General features: G+C 35.7%; 1 protein-coding gene across 2 annotated transcripts in view; it reads left to right on the plus strand.

Annotated features, from left to right (window-relative positions):
• The window catches only part of DPY19L3 (dpy-19 like C-mannosyltransferase 3), a 69,758-nt gene that overhangs the window by 25,411 nt on the left and 22,284 nt on the right, over positions 1-22,063 (plus strand). Inside the window, exons 1-10 of one of the 2 annotated variants that reach the window (XM_068528728.1) lie at positions 338-397; positions 1,325-1,352; positions 2,650-2,771; positions 3,517-3,662; positions 5,148-5,271; positions 5,815-5,949; positions 15,580-15,711; positions 17,085-17,186; positions 19,685-19,758; positions 19,921-20,079. In XM_068528728.1, the coding sequence (XP_068384829.1) occupies positions 2,688-2,771; positions 3,517-3,662; positions 5,148-5,271; positions 5,815-5,949; positions 15,580-15,711; positions 17,085-17,186; positions 19,685-19,758; positions 19,921-20,079 (956 nt within the window). In that variant the 5' untranslated portion in view covers positions 338-397; positions 1,325-1,352; positions 2,650-2,687. Of the gene's footprint in view, positions 1-337; positions 398-1,324; positions 1,353-2,649; positions 2,772-3,516; positions 3,663-5,147; positions 5,272-5,814; positions 5,950-15,579; positions 15,712-17,084; positions 17,187-19,684; positions 19,759-19,920; positions 20,080-22,063 lie in introns of those variants that run through there. The other variant, XM_068528727.1, reaches the window with a different exon arrangement.

Genomic DNA, 22,063 nt, shown 5'->3' on the forward strand with positions numbered 1-22,063 from the left:
ACTAGTTTGGTCCTTGTTTCCAGACCTTTAGTGAGCAGAGTAGGAAATGTGATTTTTTTTCCTAAAAGAAAATATGAATATAGTTATTTTTAGTTCAAAATTAGGATAACAAGGTTTTTACTTTTTTGACTTTATATTTGTATCTTTTTTTCTTTAAGTTGAAAATTTTGGCTTCTATGACATTATCACCTATTTGTTTTATGCTGCTATGTATAATACTTTCAGTGTAGCAATGATAATATTGCTACTAACAGTATGATTGCCTGAAAACAGTTCAAGCTGTCTTTGTAATTCTTTTTGTCCTTAGGATGTAGCCTACTAGGACTTTACAGTCACATTCCTCTATTCCCAAGAACACTGGAAAGAGTTCTTTTTATGTGACCAAGCTACCAACTCAGTAGGTTTCTTTGTTTTATCTTGCTTTTGGTTTTCAATGATTGCTTTGTTAAAAAATTTTATATATTTTTTATACTTATTAAAAAAATGTTTACATGGTTCCAAAGTCAAAACTATACAACAGGGAGCATTCAGGGAAGTCCATCTCCATCCCTGTCACCTCTACCCTGTTTCTTTCCTCACTCTTTAGGTAACTATTTGTATTAGTTTTTGGTTTATTCTTCTACAGTTAGTATTTTCAATATAAGCAAATACTTTATATATTCATATTTTCCCTTTTATTACAGAAAAACCCCTGCTTACTGTATACACGGTCCTCTATTTTGCTTTTTTCACTTGTCTGAAATCTTGTTCACTCTATAGTAGAGTATCATGATATTCCTTATTTATTTACTTACTTATTTTCTTGCAGTTGCATAGTACTCCTTGGTGTGGGTAACCATAACTTTATTCAAGTAGCCTTCTTGTCTTTGTCTGCTCGGGCTGCCATAACAAACTAACATTGACTGGGTGGCTTAAAAAAGCAGAAATTTATTTTCTCACAGTTCCGAAGGCTGGAAGTCTAAGATCAGAGTACCAGCACAGTTGGGTTCTGGTGAGGATTCTCTTGGCTTGCTGCTGGCCACCTCTCTTTGCATCCTCACATGGAAGACAGAGACAGAGAGCAAGCTCTCCAGTGTCTCTTCTGATAAGAGCACTAATCCCATCATGAGGGTCCCCCTCTTATAACCTTTGTCTCTACCTAATTACCTCCCAAAGGCTCATCTTCAATACCATCACATTGCAGAGGGGTGGAGCCTTAGGGCTTCAACATAGTGGGGCATATCAAGTCTCAGTCCATAACACTCCTGTATTAGTCTAGTAGGACTGCCGTAACAAAATAACACAGACTGGGTGGCTTAAACAGTACAAATTTATTTTCTTTCAGTTCTGGAGGCCAGAAGTCTACGATCAAGGTACTGTCGGGGTTGGTTTCTGGTGAAGCCTCTTTCTGGCTTGTAGATGGCCACCTTCTTGCCATGTCCTTACAAGGCCTTTCCGCTATGTGTGTGCATAGAGGGAGGGAGAGAGCCCTCTCTTGTTGGTTCCTCTTCTCATAAGGACACCAGTCCTATCAGATTAAGGCCCCACCCTATGACCTCACTTAACCTTTTTACCTCCTTGTAGACCCTATCCAAATACAGACACGTTGGGGTTAGGGCTTCAACATAGGAATTTGGGGGGACACATTTCAGTCCAAAACACCTCCTGTTGATGGACTTTGGCATTGTTTCTGATCTTTTGCTTTTACAGATGGCACTGCAGGAATGACCTTGTACCTATGTCATTTTGTCTTTTTGCCAGTCTGTCTTTCGAATCTATTCCTAGACGTAGGCTTCCTGGATCAAAGAGTAAATGCACATGTAATTTTGCTAGGTGTTGCCAAATTCTCTTCCATAGGGATTATACCATTTTGCATTCCCAACTACAGTGCATGAAAGAGCCTTACAGCCTCACTAACAGAGTATATTGTCAAACTTCTTGATTTTTTTCCAAGCTGCTAGGTGAGAAATGATATCTTAGTGTAGTTTTAATTTGCAATTCTAGTAGGAGTGAGGTTGAGCATCTTTTCAGATGTGTAAGGACTGTGTGCATGTTTTCTTCTGTGAACTGTTCATACCTTCTGTTAATTAGTTGGCTTGGTTACAGTAGCAAATGACCTCAATATAACAATGGAATTCTATAACAACAGATTTATTTCTCACTCTCATTATCCAGCCCCTATGTGGAACATACTGTTATCACTGCAGAGGGAAAGAGCAAGATTGCTGGTGGAAGCATGCATTATCTCTTAAAGATTCTGCTCAGATGTGACCTGTGTCACATCCACTCACCTGCCATTGGTCAGAGCAAGTCAAATGGCCAAACCCATCCCTGGGGGTGGGAGGGAGGCTTCATATACTCTCCCAAAGGAGGTACTACAGGTCTCATGGCAGGAAGGCAGAGCAGGGAAATATAAAATCCTCTTGCCCAAATTTCTGTAGAAGAATCATACAGTTCTTCTATTACATCACAGAAGTTATAATTTACCTGTGTTTGTGTAAACATTTAAATAATGTCCATCTAATATATGGTATGCTTTTCATGGATAGGCCTATTACATCCCCAACACCTAGCACATTCTCTGGCATATACTAAAGAATCTATGAATAGTTTTGAATGAATAATTTAATTATAATTATCTTTTACTGAATTTTCAAATATCAATCTTAGGTTTTCATGGCTTAATATATGATAACAAAACCGAATCTATGAGGACAGTTAACCTCCTTCAACGAATGAATATTTACCAAGAGGTTTTTCTCAGTATTTTATATAGAGTTCTACCCATACAGGTATGTTGTGTTCTGTGACATTGAATTTAATATTAGATGAAAGTCAAAGTCTGACATTTTAAGTTGAATGTTTCACATATGTTTTTCTGATCTTCAACTGGCTTGGTATAAAAACAGTAGTATCCTAATTTTCTCTATACGTATTGTGAATTTTGCTTTTTATTTATATTTTATAAGATATTTTTACATATAGATGCTTCCAGGCTTATAAGTATGCAGTCTAGAAGCTGATAAATATTTTCATTTGGAAACGTGATCACTCCTCATTTATCTTTGAAATAAAAAAACAACAACCTGGAAAGTTAGCAAATCACAGTGACCACTTCTCATGTGAATAAAGTAATACTGGATGAAGTTAGGTGTAAAACTCGTCTAAAGAATGAAACTAGGGACTTCCCTGGTGGTCCAGTGGTGAAGACTCCGTGCTCCCAGTGCAGGGAGCCTGGGTTTGATCCCTGGTCAGGGTACTAGATCCCGCATGCCGCAACTAAGACCCAGTGCAGCCAAATAAATAAATACTTAAAAAAAAAAAAAGAAGACAGAATCCTCAGGGACTTCCTTTTCTGCTTTTGTATTGAGAAGAAAGGCTGCTAGTACACTTTTACACAGGAAGGAGTGATGTACGCTTATTTCTTGGAATTAATACCAAGCTTCTGAATATTAAATTTCCACTGTCATATTTTGTAAATGGCAATGAGAAGGAGTAGGGCTTCTTTAACAGACGTTTTTTATCATTCCCTTACAGAAATATATAGAGCCAGTTTATTTTTATATTTACACCTTATTTGGACTCCAAGCAATTTATGTCACAGCTCTTTACATAACCAGCTGGCTCCTGAGTGGTACGTGGCTATCAGGACTTTTAGCAGCTTTCTGGTATGTCACAAATAGGTGAGTTGGAATCAGTATTCCCTTCTCCCTTTCTAAGGTATAAGGTAAAATGAAGTTACTTCATTTCCAGTTTAAAGAAGGTTGTTCTGCCACATTTTGTGTGGAGTATTTTCTCTTTGGGTTACCTAGTGGAGTTTTTCTTATTTAGTAAGATAGGAAGTCCTACTTACGTATATCTACAGCTGAGGAACAAAACATTGAATTGTAAGTCAAGAGAATCATCTATAATAATCCCAATTCTGTTACCAACTTGCTGTGTGATCGGTATTTCTCCAGCCACAAATCTCATCTCTTAAAAGGTTTATTAATATCTTTATTATCAACCTCAATAAGATTGTATGCAGCTCATAATTAGCAAAGTATAAAGCACTGTACAAATGTAAGGAAGTTCTTACATTATTTAATTAATATCTATTAATTTCCAAATCCTGGAGCATTATGAAATTGCATTTTTAAAAAACATATTCGAGATATATCGAATTATTGCCTGACCTATTAAAAGCAACACCAATATTCAGTAGCAGTCTTAAAACTTGAACATGAATTCTAATGTTGATTTTATGTTGTAATCCTCAACAAATTACTTCTTATTATAACCTTATTGAGTGCTTACTATATGCCAAGCACTTTACATCATACTTTATATGTATTATTTTAACAACCCTGTAGAGTGGATACTATTATTACTATTTTAGAAGTGAGGTAATTGAAGCTTAAATGGTTAAGTTATGTATGCATGTGTATATATATATATATATATGAGAATATTTATATAGGCATATATATTTATATATAGATAAAGGCATACACACACACACACACACACACACACACACACACACACACACACACACACACACACACACACACACACACACCTGCACACATGGAGCTAAGTCTTGGTCAGAATTCAGATGCAGAGTGTGAGACCACTATGTTATGCTGCCTCTTAACATTTTAATCTAACATATTATTCCTGCTAAGAGTAAATGAAAGTCTGTAATTCAACTATACTTCAACAAAAAATAAATTTTAAAAAAAGAATAAATTAAAGTCAAATTTATTGTTTCTATTAAAAGTAAATAAAGACATTAATTGGATTCCTAGTATATGTAGGGATCGTTCTTGGTACTAGGTGTACAAAGTTGAAAACTTAACTACACTTGCCCTCTGGGGGTTCACATTCTAGGGGAGTCAAGGAGCTTTTAAAAGTTATTAATCAATGACAAAATTAAGACTCAAGTATAAAGCACGACCAATTCTACCCCAGTTCTACCACTGCATACCTGTGGACAGGTTAGTTAAATTTTCTCAATGCCAGTTTTATGTTGCAGGGATGATGATGATGATGATAAGGGCAAATTATTGAGAACCAAGAACCAAAACCTAAATATACTTAATGTAATATGTCTTTCACTTTAGGAAATCTTTGAGGTAATGATAGTAAAAATTACTACTTTGGCCCTTTGTGTTTTCCTTGTGCAGAATAGATACCACAAGGGTTGAGTTTACCATCCCACTGAGAGAGAATTGGGCGCTGCCATTCTTTGCAATTCAGATAGCAGCAATTACATATTTCCTGAGACCAAACTTACAGCCCCTTTCTCAAGTAAGTTTTTATAATACTTTGTATATATTTTTAGTTCTCCAATTTTATCTTAGAAGCTTCAGAAAATGTGATGTTCATAGTGTCCGAGTGCATGTTAATAGTTCTTATTCCATGACCAATTTTTTAACTTGAGTTAAATTAAGTTTTCTTTTTCTAAACCTGTTCCTACTTTGCAAAGAAAATGTTTTTATTTTTGATGTTAAAAATGTACTCTACGTTATCTGCCCTTAAACAATTGCGGCAAACCCACACAAAATTTCTGCAAAACTGTCAAATTTTTAAGCCATTGCTCTTGAGATGTGATTTGGTGCATTATCGCCTCCATGATAATATGGAGTACACATACCGTATGTGAATATTTATATGCAAAGTGTCACTTTAGGATATTTAGAACTTAAATAACAAATGCAAGAGTTTTCAGAGCAACAGTTCATAGTTTTTCTGTTTGGTTTATAGAGATATTGGCTGCTCTTGAGAACACTTGTCTGAGAGGCTTTTCATTACTAGAGACATGTAAATTATACAAAGATTTTCTTTTTACAGAGGCTGACACTTCTTGCCATTTTCATATCAACTTTTCTCTTTAGTCTAACATGGCAATTTAATCAATTTATGATGCTGATGCAAGCATTAGTGCTGTTCATACTGGACTCCTTGGACATGCTGCCAGCAGTGAAGGTAAGGTTTGCTCTCTTTTCTCAGTTGAGATGGTTGTTGTTTAATGTTTTATATGATAGAATGAGCTCAAAATATGCACATGCTTAATGATAAAGTTGAAGCTGCTTCTTAGCTATAATGTAAATATGCTGTAGTCAGTTGAAGCTGAGTAATTTATGCAGCCTAGTTCGACCATCTTAATTTTTATTCTGCTTATTTTACATTAAAAGATGGATTTATTTCAGGACTTCCCTGGCAGGCCAGTGGTTAAGACTCCGCACTTCCACTGCAGGGGGCCCAGGTTCGATCCCTGGTCAGGGAACAAAGATCCCACATGTGGCGTGGCCTTAAAAAAAAGATGGATTTATTTGGAGCACAAATGTCTAAATCAGTTGTCCTTTATAGAGTTGACTTAAATTTTAAAATGTATTACTGTGTATTGTCCCACCTTTTTTTCCCCAAGGAAATCAATGGGTGTATAACAACTTTTCTGTGGTACTTTATAAAATTTTCATAGTAACATTTACCAGTACGGGATGTGAATCCCTATTGATTGGTCAGAGGTCACATATGAAATAAGGAAATTATAAAGGAAACCATTGTTTGTCTCCCAGTGTGTGCTGCTGTCATTTAACTGCATGGTTTTTGTCATGTGCAGAAATATGTTGTGTATGTTTTTCAGTTGCTCATAGTTACTATTCCAAAGTAACAGTAACTTAAATATTTTCCAAGTATAATAAAATATTATCTCCAGATCTAAGGCAGTTATATAATCTAATAGAGAAGAGTTGTACTCACATATTCCATGTCAAAAGAGATGCAACAATCTTTGGAAACTGACTGAATCTGAATTAGGAAACATTAAAGTCAACCAACACATATATATTATCTATCTACTGAGTCATTATAATAGGATAGGCACTACAGAAAATTCCAATCTGTATAAGACATTGTCCCATCCACAGGGAGTTTGCCATCTAGCTTGGGAAATAAAGATGTCTATACAATTAGAGGGATGTCGGTATATCTACAGATGTCAATTTGTAGTAACAGTAAGTGCCAGAAGTCTAGAAGAGGAGAGTTCTTTTTCAGCTAGAAAGGTTTCACAGAAATGAGATGCTAGAGGTGGACCAAAAATGAGGAGACTAGAATTTGGATGGAGTGTGAGAGGGGAAGATATGAAGGTAAAATACAGTAAAGAAAGCAGGTGGATAAATGGGAAAAGAATGTGAAAAAGAATGGATACTTATATGGGTATAACTGAATCACTTTTCTGTACACCTGTAACTAACACATCATTAATCAACTATACTCCAATATAAAATGAAAATTTAAAAATTAAAAATATTTTTAATTAAAAAAAGAAAACAGGTGGATAAGCCAAAGTTAAAATGTATATATATGTGTGTGGGTGTATAATATACGTATGTGTGTATATATATATGGTATTAGATAATGATAATAGAGCCCACATGCCTCTGAAAGCTGCATGTACAAATGAAGCTGAGTCTGTTGCTGTCTGTTTATATTTGCTTTCCTGTTTTGTAAACTCTTTATGCTTTGTTCATGGAGACTTGCAAGCTAAGGGGAAGAGGTGCCTAGATACCTTTGTATTTCTTCTTTTTTTTTTTCATATATTTATTTTATTTATTTATTTTTGGCTGCATTGGGACTTCGTTGCTGCACGTGGGCTTTCTCTAGTTGCGGCGAGCGGGGGCTACTCTTCATTGCCGTGCGCGGGCTTCTCATTGCGGTGGCTTCTCTTGTTGCAGAGCACAGGCTCTAGGCGTGCGGGCTTCAGGAGTTGTGGCTCGCCAGCTCTGGAGCGTAGGCTCAGTAGTTGTGGTACACGGGCTTAGCTGCTCCGCGGCATGTGGGATCTTCCTGGACCAGGGCTCGAACCCGTGTCTCCTGCATTGGCAGGCGGATTCTCAACCACAGCGCCACCAGGGAAACCCTGTATTTCTTCTTGTCATACACTCTTAGGCCAGTTGGTCTCTTCATATGTGATATCACTTTTCCCCCCTTTCTAACAAGTATGTTCAAAAGAACATTGTACATTTTACAATAAAAAATAAATTAATTAATAAATAGAAGAAGAAATAAATAAAAATAAATAATATTGTGCCATTTTGAAAATATATATATAAAATTTTTCCATAGTGTATATTTTTTCTGTAGTGTATTTTCACAGTAGGTATCAAAAGCCTAAGAAAACATGTTTGTCTTTTCACCAAATTTTGACCTCTTGAAATTTATCCTAAGGAAATAATCAAACATGTTCATTTTAGCTGGACTGTAATAAGAAAAGTCTGGAAACGACCTAAGTCAATAGCAATAGGGTATTGTTAAATAAACACGTCTTAACTATGTAACACAGTGTTAGTTATATATAACCATTAGTTTTCCTTCTCCCTTTTTTAAAAAGTAAAACATATGTATAGAGAGAGGAAAGTTTCCAGAAATATATGCGTTAAAGTATTAGCAGTCAGCTGTGTGATTGATGCTCATATTTTCTTTTTGTTCTTTAGATCTCTTGAATGTTTCTGTAATGAACATCTATTTCTTTTTCTTTTTTTAAAAGTTGGAAAACAGATTAAAAGGCACTATTTTGGCACACACACAAAACTACAGAATAATACAGCTAATTTATTTCATATTCAGTTCTAAGCTTCGTTGAACTTTTATATTTGAAACTCTGTTGGTGTTAGAAGTAGTTATAACTATCAGAATTAAAGGAGGAACAGTATTATAATGAAAGGATCCTGCGTTATAATACCAAGTTGCTACTATCAACTCTGAAAATAACTAGCTCTTTAAACTTCGTGAAGTGATACAACTTCTTGGAGCCTTAGTTTCTTCATAAATTGGAATCACTGATCTCAAATCATATTGAATGGGAAAGAGTCAGAATAATTGATATAGAAAAAAGTAATACAAATTCAGAGCCTGATGTGGTGACAAGAAGCAATATCTTTTTCAGTACACGTCATCTTCTCTTCATGGATGATGGAAAATCTCTTACCATCAAAAGATCAAGTTTTCAGTGAGAAATGTGTACAGGGTTTTAAAATATAAAACAGAACAGTAAATGTTATTATTAAGCATATAATTCTGTTCCATTAAAGACTAAGAATGTGGAGACTACCCGTTGTGAAAACAAGACACATTAGTGATCAATGCCTAAGAGGCAATTTTAAAGTACTCCATATGGTTCCAGACAAAATGAAGTAAACGCACTTCTCCTTATTCTTCCCACTAAGTACAATTAAAAGCCCTAGACAATATGTAAAAAACAAATATAAGAAGATTTTGAGAGGTGGAGAAAAGAAAGTAGACTACACCTAGAGACCTCTAGACCAGAGGAAGAACATGGCAGTGAGTTCACTGGGTTTTCTTTTTGCTGCATATATCTCAGATTAGGTACTGGAAAAGTCAGCAATTAGGAGAAACCAATGGACTCAAACCAAAAAAGCCCCAAGAAAAGCCAAAAGGACCAGAAATGGTGAAGCATGAATGCCATGTAGAGAACCTTCAACTTCAACCTACTGGTAATGAGACAACCCTCCCCATCCCTGGTGGGATGGTGTCAGCAGAGAGCCTAAACTTTCATCTTCACCCAGCAGTAATGACACACCCCTTTCTCCTGCCCCCCAAAAGTCAGTGGAGGTCAAATGTCCAGGTCACCCTGGACATCCAAACCCATCTGGAAATAATGAGGCAGTGTCCTTCTTTCCTCAGTGGCATGACGCTGCCATGGTGTCAGAGGAGGTCTGCTGACACAGAAGATTTACATAAGATTCAGAGTTCCATAGCATAATACAATACAATTGAAGATCATTTGTTAAACTAAGAACCAGGAAAATCTCTTGAATGAACAGAGACCATCAACAGGTGCCAAAACCAAGGCACACAAAAGTTGAATTACCTGACAAGGAATTTAAAGCAGCTATCCTAAAAAAATTCTCATTGAGCAATTACAAACACACTTGAAACAAATGAAAAATAGGAACTCTTAACAGAGATTTAGAAGATAAAAAGAAGAAGCAAATGGAAATTTTAGAACTGAAAAATTCCAATAATGAAAATAAAAACCTCAATAGATGGGCTTCCCTGGTGGCTCAGTGGTTAAGAATCCGCCTGCCAATGCAGGGGACATGTGTTCGATCCCTGGTCCAGGAAGATCCCACATGCTGCAGAGCAACTAAGCCCGTGCACCACAACTACTGAGCCTGTGCTCTAGAGCCCACGAGCCACAACTACTGAAGCCCGCATGCCTAGAGCCCGTGCTCTTCAACAAGAGAAGCCATTGCAGTGAGAAGCCCACAGAATGCAGTGAAGAGTAGTCCCCGCTCGCCTCAACTAGAGAAAGCCCGCACACAGCAACGAAGACCCAACGCAGCCAAAAAATAAATTAATTAAATAAAATAAATAAATTTTTTAAAAAACCAAAAACTCAGTAGATGGACTCAACAGTAGACTGGAATGGTCAGAGGAAAGAATCGGTGAACTTGAAGACAGGACAATTTAGGAATGAACTAATTTGAACAAGAAAATAGACTGGAAAAAATGAACAGAGCTTCTGAGACCTATGGGACCGTAACGAGAAGTCTAATTCATATAATCAGAACCCCAAAAGGAGAGAAAGAGAGTGAGGCTGGAAAAAGTATTTGAAAAAAATACTTTTTGAAGGAATGTCAAAAACTTCCCAAATTTGGCAAAACCTACAGAATCAAGAAGCTGAGCTAATGTCAAATAGGGTAAACCCAAATAAACCAATGCCAAGATACATCATAATCAAACTTCTGGAGAATAAAGATAAAGAAAAAAATCTTGAAAGCAGTCAGAGAAAAATGATACCTATAGGGGAAAACCAGTTTGAACAACAGTGGGTTTCTCATCAGAAACCATGGTGCTGAAAGAATAGAATGGTCAACCCAGAATTCTATACCCAGCAAAAATATCTTTCAGGAAAGAAAGGGAAAGCAAAACATTCTCAGATGAAGGAAAACTAACAGAATTTGTTACCTATGGACATACTGTTAAAAAAAAAAATGGCTAAATGAAGTTCTTGAAATAGAAGGAAATGATAAACGAAGAAATGTTGGGACATCAGGAAGAGAGAAAAGGCAAATAAAAGTAAAAATATGAATGAATATAATAAACTTCCTCTCTCATCTTGAGTGTTCTAAATTATGTTTGATAGCCAAAGCAAAAATAATAATATGGTCTTATGGTTCTCAATGTATGGAGAGGAAATACTTACAACAATTGTAAATGGGAAAAGTAAAGGGACTTAAATTGAGGTAAAATTTCTACGCTTGATTCAAACTGGTAAAATGTCCACACTAGTAGACTGTAATAAGTTATGAATGTATAATGTAATAACCCAGAACAACCACTGAAAATCTGTACACAGAGATACATTCAAAAATACTATAAATAAGTAAAAATGGAATTCTAAGAATATTCAAGTTACCCACAGGAAGGCAGAAAAGAAAACAGAAATGGAAAACAGAGTGAACAAACAGCAAATGATAAAATGGCAGATTTAAGACCTATCATATCAATAATAACACATATATACAATAGAATATTACTCAGCCATATAAAGAAACAAAATTGAGTTATTTGTAATGAGGTAGATGGACCTGAAGTCTGTCATACAGAGTGAAGTAAGTCAGAAAGAGAAAAACAAATACTGTATGCTAACACATATATATGGAATCTAAAAAAAAAAAAATGGTTCTCAAGAACCTAGGGGCAGGACAGGAATAAAGACACAGACGTAGAGAATGGACTTGAGGACACGGGGAGGGGGAAGGGTAAGCTGGGATGAAGTAAGAGAGTAGCATTGACATATATACACTACCAAATGTAAAATAGATAGCTAGTGGGAAGCAGCTGCATGGCACAGGGAGATCAGCTCAGTGCTTTGTGACCACCTAGAGGGGTGGGATAAGGAGGGTGGGAGGGAGATGCAAGAAAGAGGGAGGGGATATGTGGATATATGTATGCACATAGCTGATTCACTTTGTTATACAGCAGAAACTAACACAATGCTGTAAAGCAATTATACTCCAATAAAGATGTTAAAAAAATTACATTAAAGGTGAATGATCAAAATACAGCTATTTAAAGACAGAGATGGGTTAGAATAGATTAAAAAAGCACAACCCAATTGTTTTCTACAAGGAACTCACTTCAAACAAACAATATAGGTAGACTGAAAGTAAAAGGGTAGGAAAAGATACACCATGCAAATATTAATCAAAAGAAAGTAGGAGTGGCTATATTAATATCAGATAATGTAGGCATGAGAGCAAAGAAGATTACCAGAATAGTATATACTAATAAAAGTATTAATCCACCAAGAAGACATAGCAATCCTAAATGCACATGGACTAAACAACAGTGCCACAGTATATGTGAAGCAAAAACTGACAGAACGGAAAGGAGAAACAGACAAACCCAAAGAGCTGAGGACTTCAGCACCACTCTCTCTCAACAACTGAGAACCAGACAGAAATCGTTAAGGAAATAGAACTCAACAACACCATCAACTAACAGGATCTAACCAACATTTATAGAACATTCCACCCAACAACAGCAGATTCAAACTAGAAATCAACAGAAAGATAAGAAAGTTTCCAATATTTGGAAACTAAGCAGCACACTTCTAAATTATCTATGGGTCAAAGAGGAAGCCTTGAGGAAACACTGAACTCAGTGACAACAAAAATGCAACATATCAAACCTTGTGTGGTGCAGCTAAAGCAGCACTAAGAGGGAAATGCGTACCACTACACACATTATAAAAGAGGAAAATCTAAAGCATAACCAAGCTCCCACCTTATGAAACTAGGAAAGGAAGAGCACAATAACCCCAACTCAAGCAGAAGGAAGAAAACAATAAAGAAAAGAACAAAAATCAATGAAACTGAAAACAAAAACAATAGAGAAAATTAGTGAAATAAAAAGCTAGTTCTTTCAAAAGATCAGTAAAACTACAGACCATCATAATTCCCTTGGAGCATTAAACATTCAATGTTAGCACACTTTGATACCAAAGTTCTGATTCTCTGTCGCAGTACTTATGTTCTAGCCAGTTAAGAACATAGACTCTAGAACCAACTGCCTCGATTTGAATGAGTTGATATAAGTGAGTCATTTATCATACTCCCCGATATTTTATGAATGTTAAAAAATGTTAACCATGTTTAATTATGAATGATAATGAAGAGCATGAGCATGATCCATTGAAGAGAATTTTGATTATTCTGTATAGGAAGAATGTATTATTGCTGCCTTGTTTCTAAACTCTGAACTAATAGAACCTGAGAAGGAACATCAAAAGTACCACTAATAATCCACAACTTTCTAGTATACAGTACTGCTCAGTATTACATTTCTGGCTGATCACCTGCAGTGTTTCTCTTGAACCTAGGATATCATTACAATTGACCCTTAAGCAACATGAGTATCACTGCATGGGTCCACTTATATGCAGATTTTTTTCAAAAAATATATACAATCCTCTGCAGTTGGTTGAATTCATGGATGCAGAAGGCTGACCATGGGACTTGAACACCCAAGGATTTTGTTAATCCACTGTGGGTCCTGAAACCAGTCCCCCACAGATACCAAGGGATGACTGTACATTTATAAAACTGTGCAATCTTGTAACACAAACTGTTCTTTTTTCTCTAAATATTCCTACTTGGTGTAAAAAAAGACTGCCAGCATCAAAAAACATCATAATCCAAATAAAGAGAAAAAAAGTTTTATTTTAAAAAAATGCATTCCTGAATGAGTCATTATGCCTAAAGAGTTCCTACAGATTTAATGAGGAAAATATTTACACCCCTATGGAAAAGGGAGCAAAAGATACAAATACTTCGTAGAAGGAAAAGCATCAAAAAGAATAAAATATGTAGGTATAAATTGAACAAAAGAAGTGCAGACTTATACCCTGAAAACTACAGAACATTGTTGAAAGTTTTAAAGACCTGCATAAATTGGAAAGATTTCCCATGTTCATGGATTGGAAGACTTTCTATTGTTAAGATGGCAATACTCCCCAAATGGATCTACAAATTGAACATGGTTCCTCTCAGAATGCCAGTTGCAGAAATCGACAAGCTGATCCTAAAATTCATATGGCAACTCAAGGGACCCAGAATAGCAAAAAAGATCATGAAAAAGAACAAAGTTGGAAGACTCACACTTTTCAATTTCACAACTTAACTTCCAAGCTACAGTAATCAAGACAGTGTGATACAAGCAGAAGAACAGACATAAATCAATGGAATAGAATTGAGAGACCAGAAATAAACAGTCAACTGATTTTCAGCAAGGATGCCAAGATAATCATGGAGAAAGAGTAATCTTTTCAGTAAATGGTGCTGTGATGGGACTTCCCTGGTGGCATAGTGACTAAGAATCCGCCTGCCAATGCAGGGGACCATGGGTTCAAGCCCTGCTTCAGGAAGATCCCACATACCGTGGAGCAGCTAAGCCCGTGCGCCACAACTACTGAGCCTGCGCTCTAGAGCCCACGAGCCACAACTACTGAGCCTGCGTGCCACAACTACTGAAGCCCACGCGCCTAGAGCCTGTGCTCTGCAACAAGAGAAGCCACCGCAATGAGAAACCCCACGCACCACAATTAGAGGAAGCCTGCACTCAGCAGCGAAGACCCAATGCAACCAAAAATAAATAAATAAAAATAAAATAAAATTTAAAATTTTTTTTTAAAATTGGAAAACCCCATTAAAAAAAATGGTGCTGTGATAACTGGATATCTATATGCAAAAGAATGAAGTTGGACCCCTTCTTCTTACCATACACAATAATTAGCTCAAACTAGATCATAGACCTGATTTTAAGAGCTAAAACTATGAAATGTTTAGAGGAAAAGATAGGAATAAATATTTATGACCTTGGAGTAGCCCAAGCCTTCTTTGATAGAACACCAAAAGCACAAGGGACTAAAGGAAAAAATAGGTGAATTGGACTTCATCAAAATTTAAAACTTTTGTACCTGGAAGGATACCATCAAGAAAGTGAAAAGACAACTCGCAAAATACGAGACAATATTTGCAAATCATATATCTGAATAAGGATTTCCAGAATATATAAAGAATTCTTAACAACTCTTTCAACGTTAAAATATGGGCAAAAGATTAGATAGATATTTCTCCAAAGAAGATATGTAAATGTTCAATAAGGACCTGAAAAGATGCTCAACATCATTAGTCATTAGGGAAGATTGGGAAATAATGGAGTACGATAAAAATACTGATTGTTGGAATACAGTAAAATACTATAGGCCATACTGTAAAGGAATTTAGAAGAAAATTAAAGACTACAAACAGCATTTGCCTATTTCTAGAATATATTTATACCATTGTTTGCTTCCTCTACTTCATATATCCCTGTTCTTCTTAATGTTATAAAGTTTAAAATGTTCTGTAATTAAAAGGTAGATAAAGAGTTACTGTTTTCCTTTCTTAGATTGTATTACTTGAAGCTCGGTGTGTTTTCTGCATTATTTATAACTTGAGATGTATCCAACTAGGGACCAACCTGTCAGCATGTGGGAGCCTCTTGATAAAATCTGTTTAACCATCTAATCCTTGGTTGTTGCAGGTGACATGGCTGTATGGTATACAGCTAACAGGTTTACTCCTGGTCTGCATTCTTCAGTTTTTTAATTCCATGATTCTTGGATCATTGCTTATCAGTTTTAACCTTTCGGTGTTAATTGCAAGGAAACTTCAGGTAGGATTTTTTTTTGTCCTTAATCAAAGTAAACTTTTTTTTTTAATTGTGTGGTTGTTTAGACCTTGTTTTCATATAGTATACAAAGGAAAATTTATGACCAAATTCCCACTAAAAAGCAGTAGGGCCATTATTTGCTTTTTTTGAAGTGCATGGTATAGCATTTGTTTTCAAGCTTTCTGATCTGCCATTCCTTTGTTTTGACGTTTATTATTTCTTAGAAAATTGGAATCTTAATTAAATTCAGGATTAGCCAGAGACACTTGTTTGACTGCCATTGGTTTAAAGTTAGAATAAAAGAGAAAAAAATGTTGACTTTTTTCATGTGTGAACTCAAGAGTGAGAAGAACATATTGCTTGTGGAAATGTGTTTGTCACAGTCTTTAAAGTTGGTGGACACCTTGTTGTTATTTGAAGTAGTAACACCACTCTTTCCCCTATCCTTCCATATCATATTATTGATTTTTAAGTGAGTTAAAATTAACTCTGTTTTGAGAATTTTGAGATTCCAAATAAATACCTTTAGAAAAAACTGGGACATTTCCTAGAATAGCATGTTTGACATTGGCCTCATCTTTTGACTTTATTATATAATTAAAATCTCTTAAATTTATATAAAATTTAAGAGTTAGTTGTTTTTCCTTAATAATGTTGCAAAGCCTGTTTTCTGTCTTATAAGCATATGAGAAACATTTCTCAAAAGCACTTCTATATTAAGAAGCTGTTTTGTTTTCCATTTTGGGAAGAATAAATACGTTTTGTTATTAGTCTTTTGAGTGAGAGCTGCTATGGACAAATCTTTACAAAATTTTAAAAAACAGGCTTTTAATTGACTATTAAAAACTGTACTTCTCATTTATCCTTTTAACTTTAATTATAAATAAACATCACTCATGTTTGAACTGTTTAGATATTATTATATTTGATAATCCATAAAGTTATTTGAGGGTTATAAGAAAACTATTGTGTATCAAAGAGCACAATTTACTTTTTGTATATAGGTCTTTTATTTAATGGGTTATAGTCTGTGATATATGAATCAGTGGATAAAAAGATGAATCAGTGGATCAAGTTCAGTCAGTATATGCTGAGTACCTTCTAAGTGGACGACTCCATACTCTGGTTGAAGAGGTCTTTTAAAAAAAAAAAAAAGGACTGGGACACATTTCCTCATCATATGGAGCTTATTATTAAGTGATTCATTTACTATTAGAAAAAAAAAATATTAAGACAATGTAACCTCATGAAAATTGTCATATTTTCCCTATATGTTGCGTGACCCAATGTTTTAAATTCTTAAGTAATCTCATCTTAAATGTTTATGAAGTTATATTAAAATTAAAAAATTGAAACTCAACTCTTTTAATTTCTAGAAAAACCTGAAAACTGGAAGCTTCCTTAATAGGCTTGGGAAACTATTGTTACATTTATTTGTGGTTTTATGTTTGACACTTTTTCTCAACAACATTATTAAGGTAGGTTAATAAAATGACATTTAATTTAGCATTACTAAAGAGTTACCAGTTTTACTTTAAACAGACTCAGTTTTACCTTTGTTTCAGTAACGGGATTATTTTCTTGATTTTAGTCCTTGATTTCTATTTGCTCTTTAACATGTTCTACTTTGAACCCACCTTTTGAGTTATTAAACTTTTTAAAAACTCAGCTTTAAAAGCATTAAACAAGTATTTCTCTAAATTTAAAACTTCTACTTTTTAGAGCGTTTTCTGTACTATGGTACTAAAAAAGAAGAAAATGACATGATTTTTATTGGGTTAAGTTCATAAATAAACTGGCTTTACTGTCGGAACCACATTGATTAATTGAGATGATTTCGCCCCTCTGGGAAGGCTGGTCTCGGGACAGAAGACAGCTGCATGTACATGACAGACTCCTCTTCTGTAAGAGAATGGCAGTCTCTCTCCCTGTCTGTTGACTGTCAAAGAAAAAACAGACCCTTCACTCAGCCAGCCACATTAAACACCTCCACTCCAGGTCCTTGTCACTATTTTCTTAAACTCCATATAGTTCACTACTTATCAAAAACTTATTTGAGGGACTCCCCGGTGGCTCAGTGGTTAAGAATCCGCCTGCCAATGCAGGGGACATGGGTTCGAGCCCTGATCCGGGAAGATCCCACAGGCTGCGGAGCAACTAAGCTCATGCGCCACAACTACTGAGCTTGCGCTCTAGAGCCTATGAGCCACAACTACTGAGCCAGAGAGCCACAACTACTGAGCCCACGTGCTGCAACTACTGAAGTCCACATGCTTAGAGCCTATGCTGCGCAACAAGGGAAGCCACCGCAATGAGAAGCCCGCGCACCGCAACGAAGAGTAGCCCCCGCTCGCTGCAACTAGAGAAAGCCCACGTGCAGCAACAAAGACCCAACGCACCCATAAATAAATAAATAAATAAAATTTACTTTTTAAAAAAAAAACTTATTTGAGCAGAACAATCAGCATTTCTGAAAGACTGGCTAAAAGATATGCAGTCCGTCTGTTTCACTACTCTACATGTTCAGTTATCTGTGCCTGGATTAAGCCAGGAGAGGGCTACTTGTCTGGACCACTATTTTTTGACTCCCCAAAGAATAATGCCTATTGAATTACACTTGATGTTCTGCCAGCTACCTACAATGAGAAGACTTTTAAAAAATAGTCTTTGAGACTGTTCGCTGTTTTTACTGTACCCATGGGGAAAATTTCTCTTGAGTCTCAGTTTTAGGATTCTAAGGATGTCTTCTGAGCAAGTGGTTTGTTTTAATCTTATGACCCTGTGAGTAGCATAAATGCTTTTATTTCCCTCTTTGTATTTGCTACTAGAATGCATGAGCCCAGATTTGTGGCTCATCTCTACTGAATATATTTTGTGTACTAACCTCAGTTCTGGATTAATCTTATTTTCTTTTCTATCGTCATTTTTCTTCTGATACAATTTCTTCACCCATTTATATTATATGAATTTTTGTAAGCCATAAATTAAAAATAAAGTGATGTGAATTAAAATTATACTCACTAATGATAAACACTGGCATTTGTCTCTTCACCCCTTGAGCGTTATTGCTGTGTCTTGAATTGTCTTTGAATGAGTCTTATATCAGTTGTATCTGCAGACAGAAAAACCCAAAGCAAAATAGGCTTTGTGGGCTATGTTCCTATTTGAGGTTTCAGATCATGATATTATCGGTTTTCTGATTTAAAAAGTTGTACTCACTGGGCTTCAGCCGTCTCCCTCTCCCTGAAACCAAAGAACCTCATCTTTTATCTATTTCGCATGTTGAACTTATGCCTAGATTTTGTTTGCAAAAACGATTCTGCTAAAAAAAAAAAAAAAAAAGGAATAGAAGGTGTTTGAAAATCCCTGCTTTTGAATGAAATAATGCCATTTGCAGCAACATAGATGGATCTAGAGATTATCATACTAAGTGAAGTAAGTCAGAACAAGGAAGACAAACACCATATGATATCACTTTTATGTGGAATCTAAAATATAATGCAAATGAACTTATTTACAAAACAGAAACAGACACAGACATAGAAAACAAACTTAGGATTACCAAAGGGGAACGGGGTTGGAGGAGGGATAAACTAGGAGTTTGGGATTAGCAGATACATACTACTATATATAAAATAGATAAACAACAAGGTCCTACTGTAAAGTACAGTGTACTGTATTCAATATAAACCATAATAGAAAAAATATATATGTATAACTGAATCACTTTACACCGGAAACTAACACAACATTGTAAATCAACTATACTTCAATAAAAGAATTTTTTTAAGTGAAAAAGTCCCTGCCTTAGAATTTCTCAGTTCTAAGACCTATTGTAAACATTTACTAATTTTACACATACACACACATACAGTCCTATGAAATGGAGCACTGAAGATGTGTATTCAATGGGAAATTATCAGAAAACCATGCATAAGGAACTGATAGCAATTTTTATTTTCTCCCTCCCCGATAGACAATTCTTAACCTCAAGTCAGACGAACACATATTTAAATTTCTGAAGGCAAAATTTGGATTTGGAGCGACAAGGTATGACTGAATTTAAAGTCTGTGTTTGCTTTTTATATTAAATCAGCAGGGTCTTTAAAATGTAAGTTAACAGTTCTTAAGTTCAGGCTTATTTTGAGGAAAAGTTGGTGGTTGACTTATCTTGTACTGAATTTAATACTTTGCTTTCCCTTTGTTTCCTAGAGATTTTGATGCAAACCTGTATCTGTGTGAAGAAGCATTTGGCCTTCTGCCTTTTAATACATTTGAAAGGCTTTCAGATACTCTGCTTTTTTATGCTTATATATTTGTTCTGTCCATCACAGTGATTGCAGCATTAGCTGTTGCCTTCCGTAATCTCAGGTATGGCATATTTCAGAAATCTAATTCTATGCTTTAATGAACTTGTTCTGTGTTGCAGAAAAATTGCTAAATTGAAAATCAAAACATCAGATACAGAACAGAGTACAGTCATCTTAAAGGGGGAACGTGCCCAGGTTAGCGTGGACTGTACTCTCAGTTGGTAAGGGTGGAGTAGTTAAGAGACAGTAAAAAGTAGTAGATGCCATGCACACAGGTCTGGGTTGAAGTCCTGGCTCGCATACTTGGGAACAATGTGATCTTTGAGCCAGTTACATAACCCTTCATTATTTCCATTTCCATTTCTGTAGAGTGAGAGCACTAAGAGTACTTACTCTACAGGGTTTTGTGAGAAATAAATAAGTGAAAATTACATAAAGTACTTAAAGCAGTGCCTCATGCGTAGAGTATATTGTGTAGATTTTAGCTATCATTAGCAAGTGTTATTATTATTGACTTGTAGTCTTTCTGTTTTGTTCCCATTATTAATTTCCTGTGTTTTTCTACCTTTCTTTCTCCAGCTGCCTTTTTTATTTCTCATGAACTGTCAAGAGTTAACCATTGTTTATTTGTTTTGTTACATCTTGTTTAAGGGCTTATAAAGTTGGAATGGACCATAATTATTAGCATCTACTAAAAGTCTTAAGTATATTAGTTGACAGTTTTTTAAAACTTAGCATGTCTGCTAATCTACTTAAAAGAGAAAGTCAGGGAGTATGAAGAATACCTGCCTATCAAGCTGATGGAGGTTTTTGCATTTACTATCCATGTTAAATTGAAAGAAAATTAAGTGTAAGAAGTTGAAGCTACTGTCATTTGTGGAAAAGTAATGAAGCCCAGAAGGAAACCCTTTTCCTGTGTAGTTACCTTGCCAATTAAGGTGCTGGTGAGCTGTGATTCGCAGCCACCGGAGAGCTGTGCTGGGAGAAAGTCATTACAATGAGCCCAGATCAGTTGGGGTGTTTTATGATTATTAAGAATGAAGCAACATTGAACCATGAAGCTATTTCATTGACTATAAACTATCTTAGTATCTTTCAGAAGTGTTCTTTTTATACCGAGTCCAAGATAAAAATTTAGCCCCATGAAAATAGATGGAAATTATTCTAGACAGTGTAACTTAATATTATTGCAGACACACCAGGTGTCGACAGGACTCTAGACAGCATGCAAAGCAGGAAGTTCAGTTGGCCTGCAGTGTTGTGTGAAAATGTCTGCCATGCTCAGTGTGAATCTATGGGCTGTCCTTGGAAGCTTATTTGGTATATGATTATAGATAAAGATTTTACCAGGTAGGGATATTAGGACTTTATTAGAGGAAAGCACTACATTAATTAAAGTCATTTAAGAATTATAGTGTCTCAATGTGAATTAACGTCTAAGTAATTTGAAGGATATATTATCAATGCCAAGTATTTAAAGTATTTCTACTTTCTAGTACTAGGAAGGATGGTACCGTTACGTTTATACACCACATCTACATTAGTGTGCAGTATATAACTGAAAAGGATACCCTGTTCTGTACTCATGGGATTAATAGAGCTGTCCAGCTCAGTTGTGGGCACTGGGAGAGGTGTTGCAGAATTCTCCCAGGTATCAAGGGAGGATGAGAGGGTATGTTCTTGTCTGGAGTAATCTTTTAGTATCAATGGAAGCCAGAGTTTGGGTTGTGATATATAACGTTTAAGTAAAGATTATCACCAGTGGTGAAAATTACCATAGAGTATCATTTTAATTTTCTTATGTATCTAGGGTGGTGTAAAAGAGGATTTCCAGGAAATAATAGGTCTATAGTTACATGGAAGCACTGTACATATCCAAGTCTGTTGGATTTGTGTGAAGGATAAGTGGGGCCTTTATAGAAGTATTATTTTTATCCTAAATTGGCAGCCCTTGCTGTTGTTTCCTTTTCCCCTTGACAACAAATTGTGCAAATCTGAACCCACTCATCCATCTCAACATCATTCAAGTGGGGACAACCAGACAG

Source organism: Eschrichtius robustus, chromosome 19, assembly GCF_028021215.1.
Source record: "Eschrichtius robustus isolate mEscRob2 chromosome 19, mEscRob2.pri, whole genome shotgun sequence".
NCBI lineage: Eukaryota > Metazoa > Chordata > Mammalia > Artiodactyla > Eschrichtiidae > Eschrichtius > Eschrichtius robustus.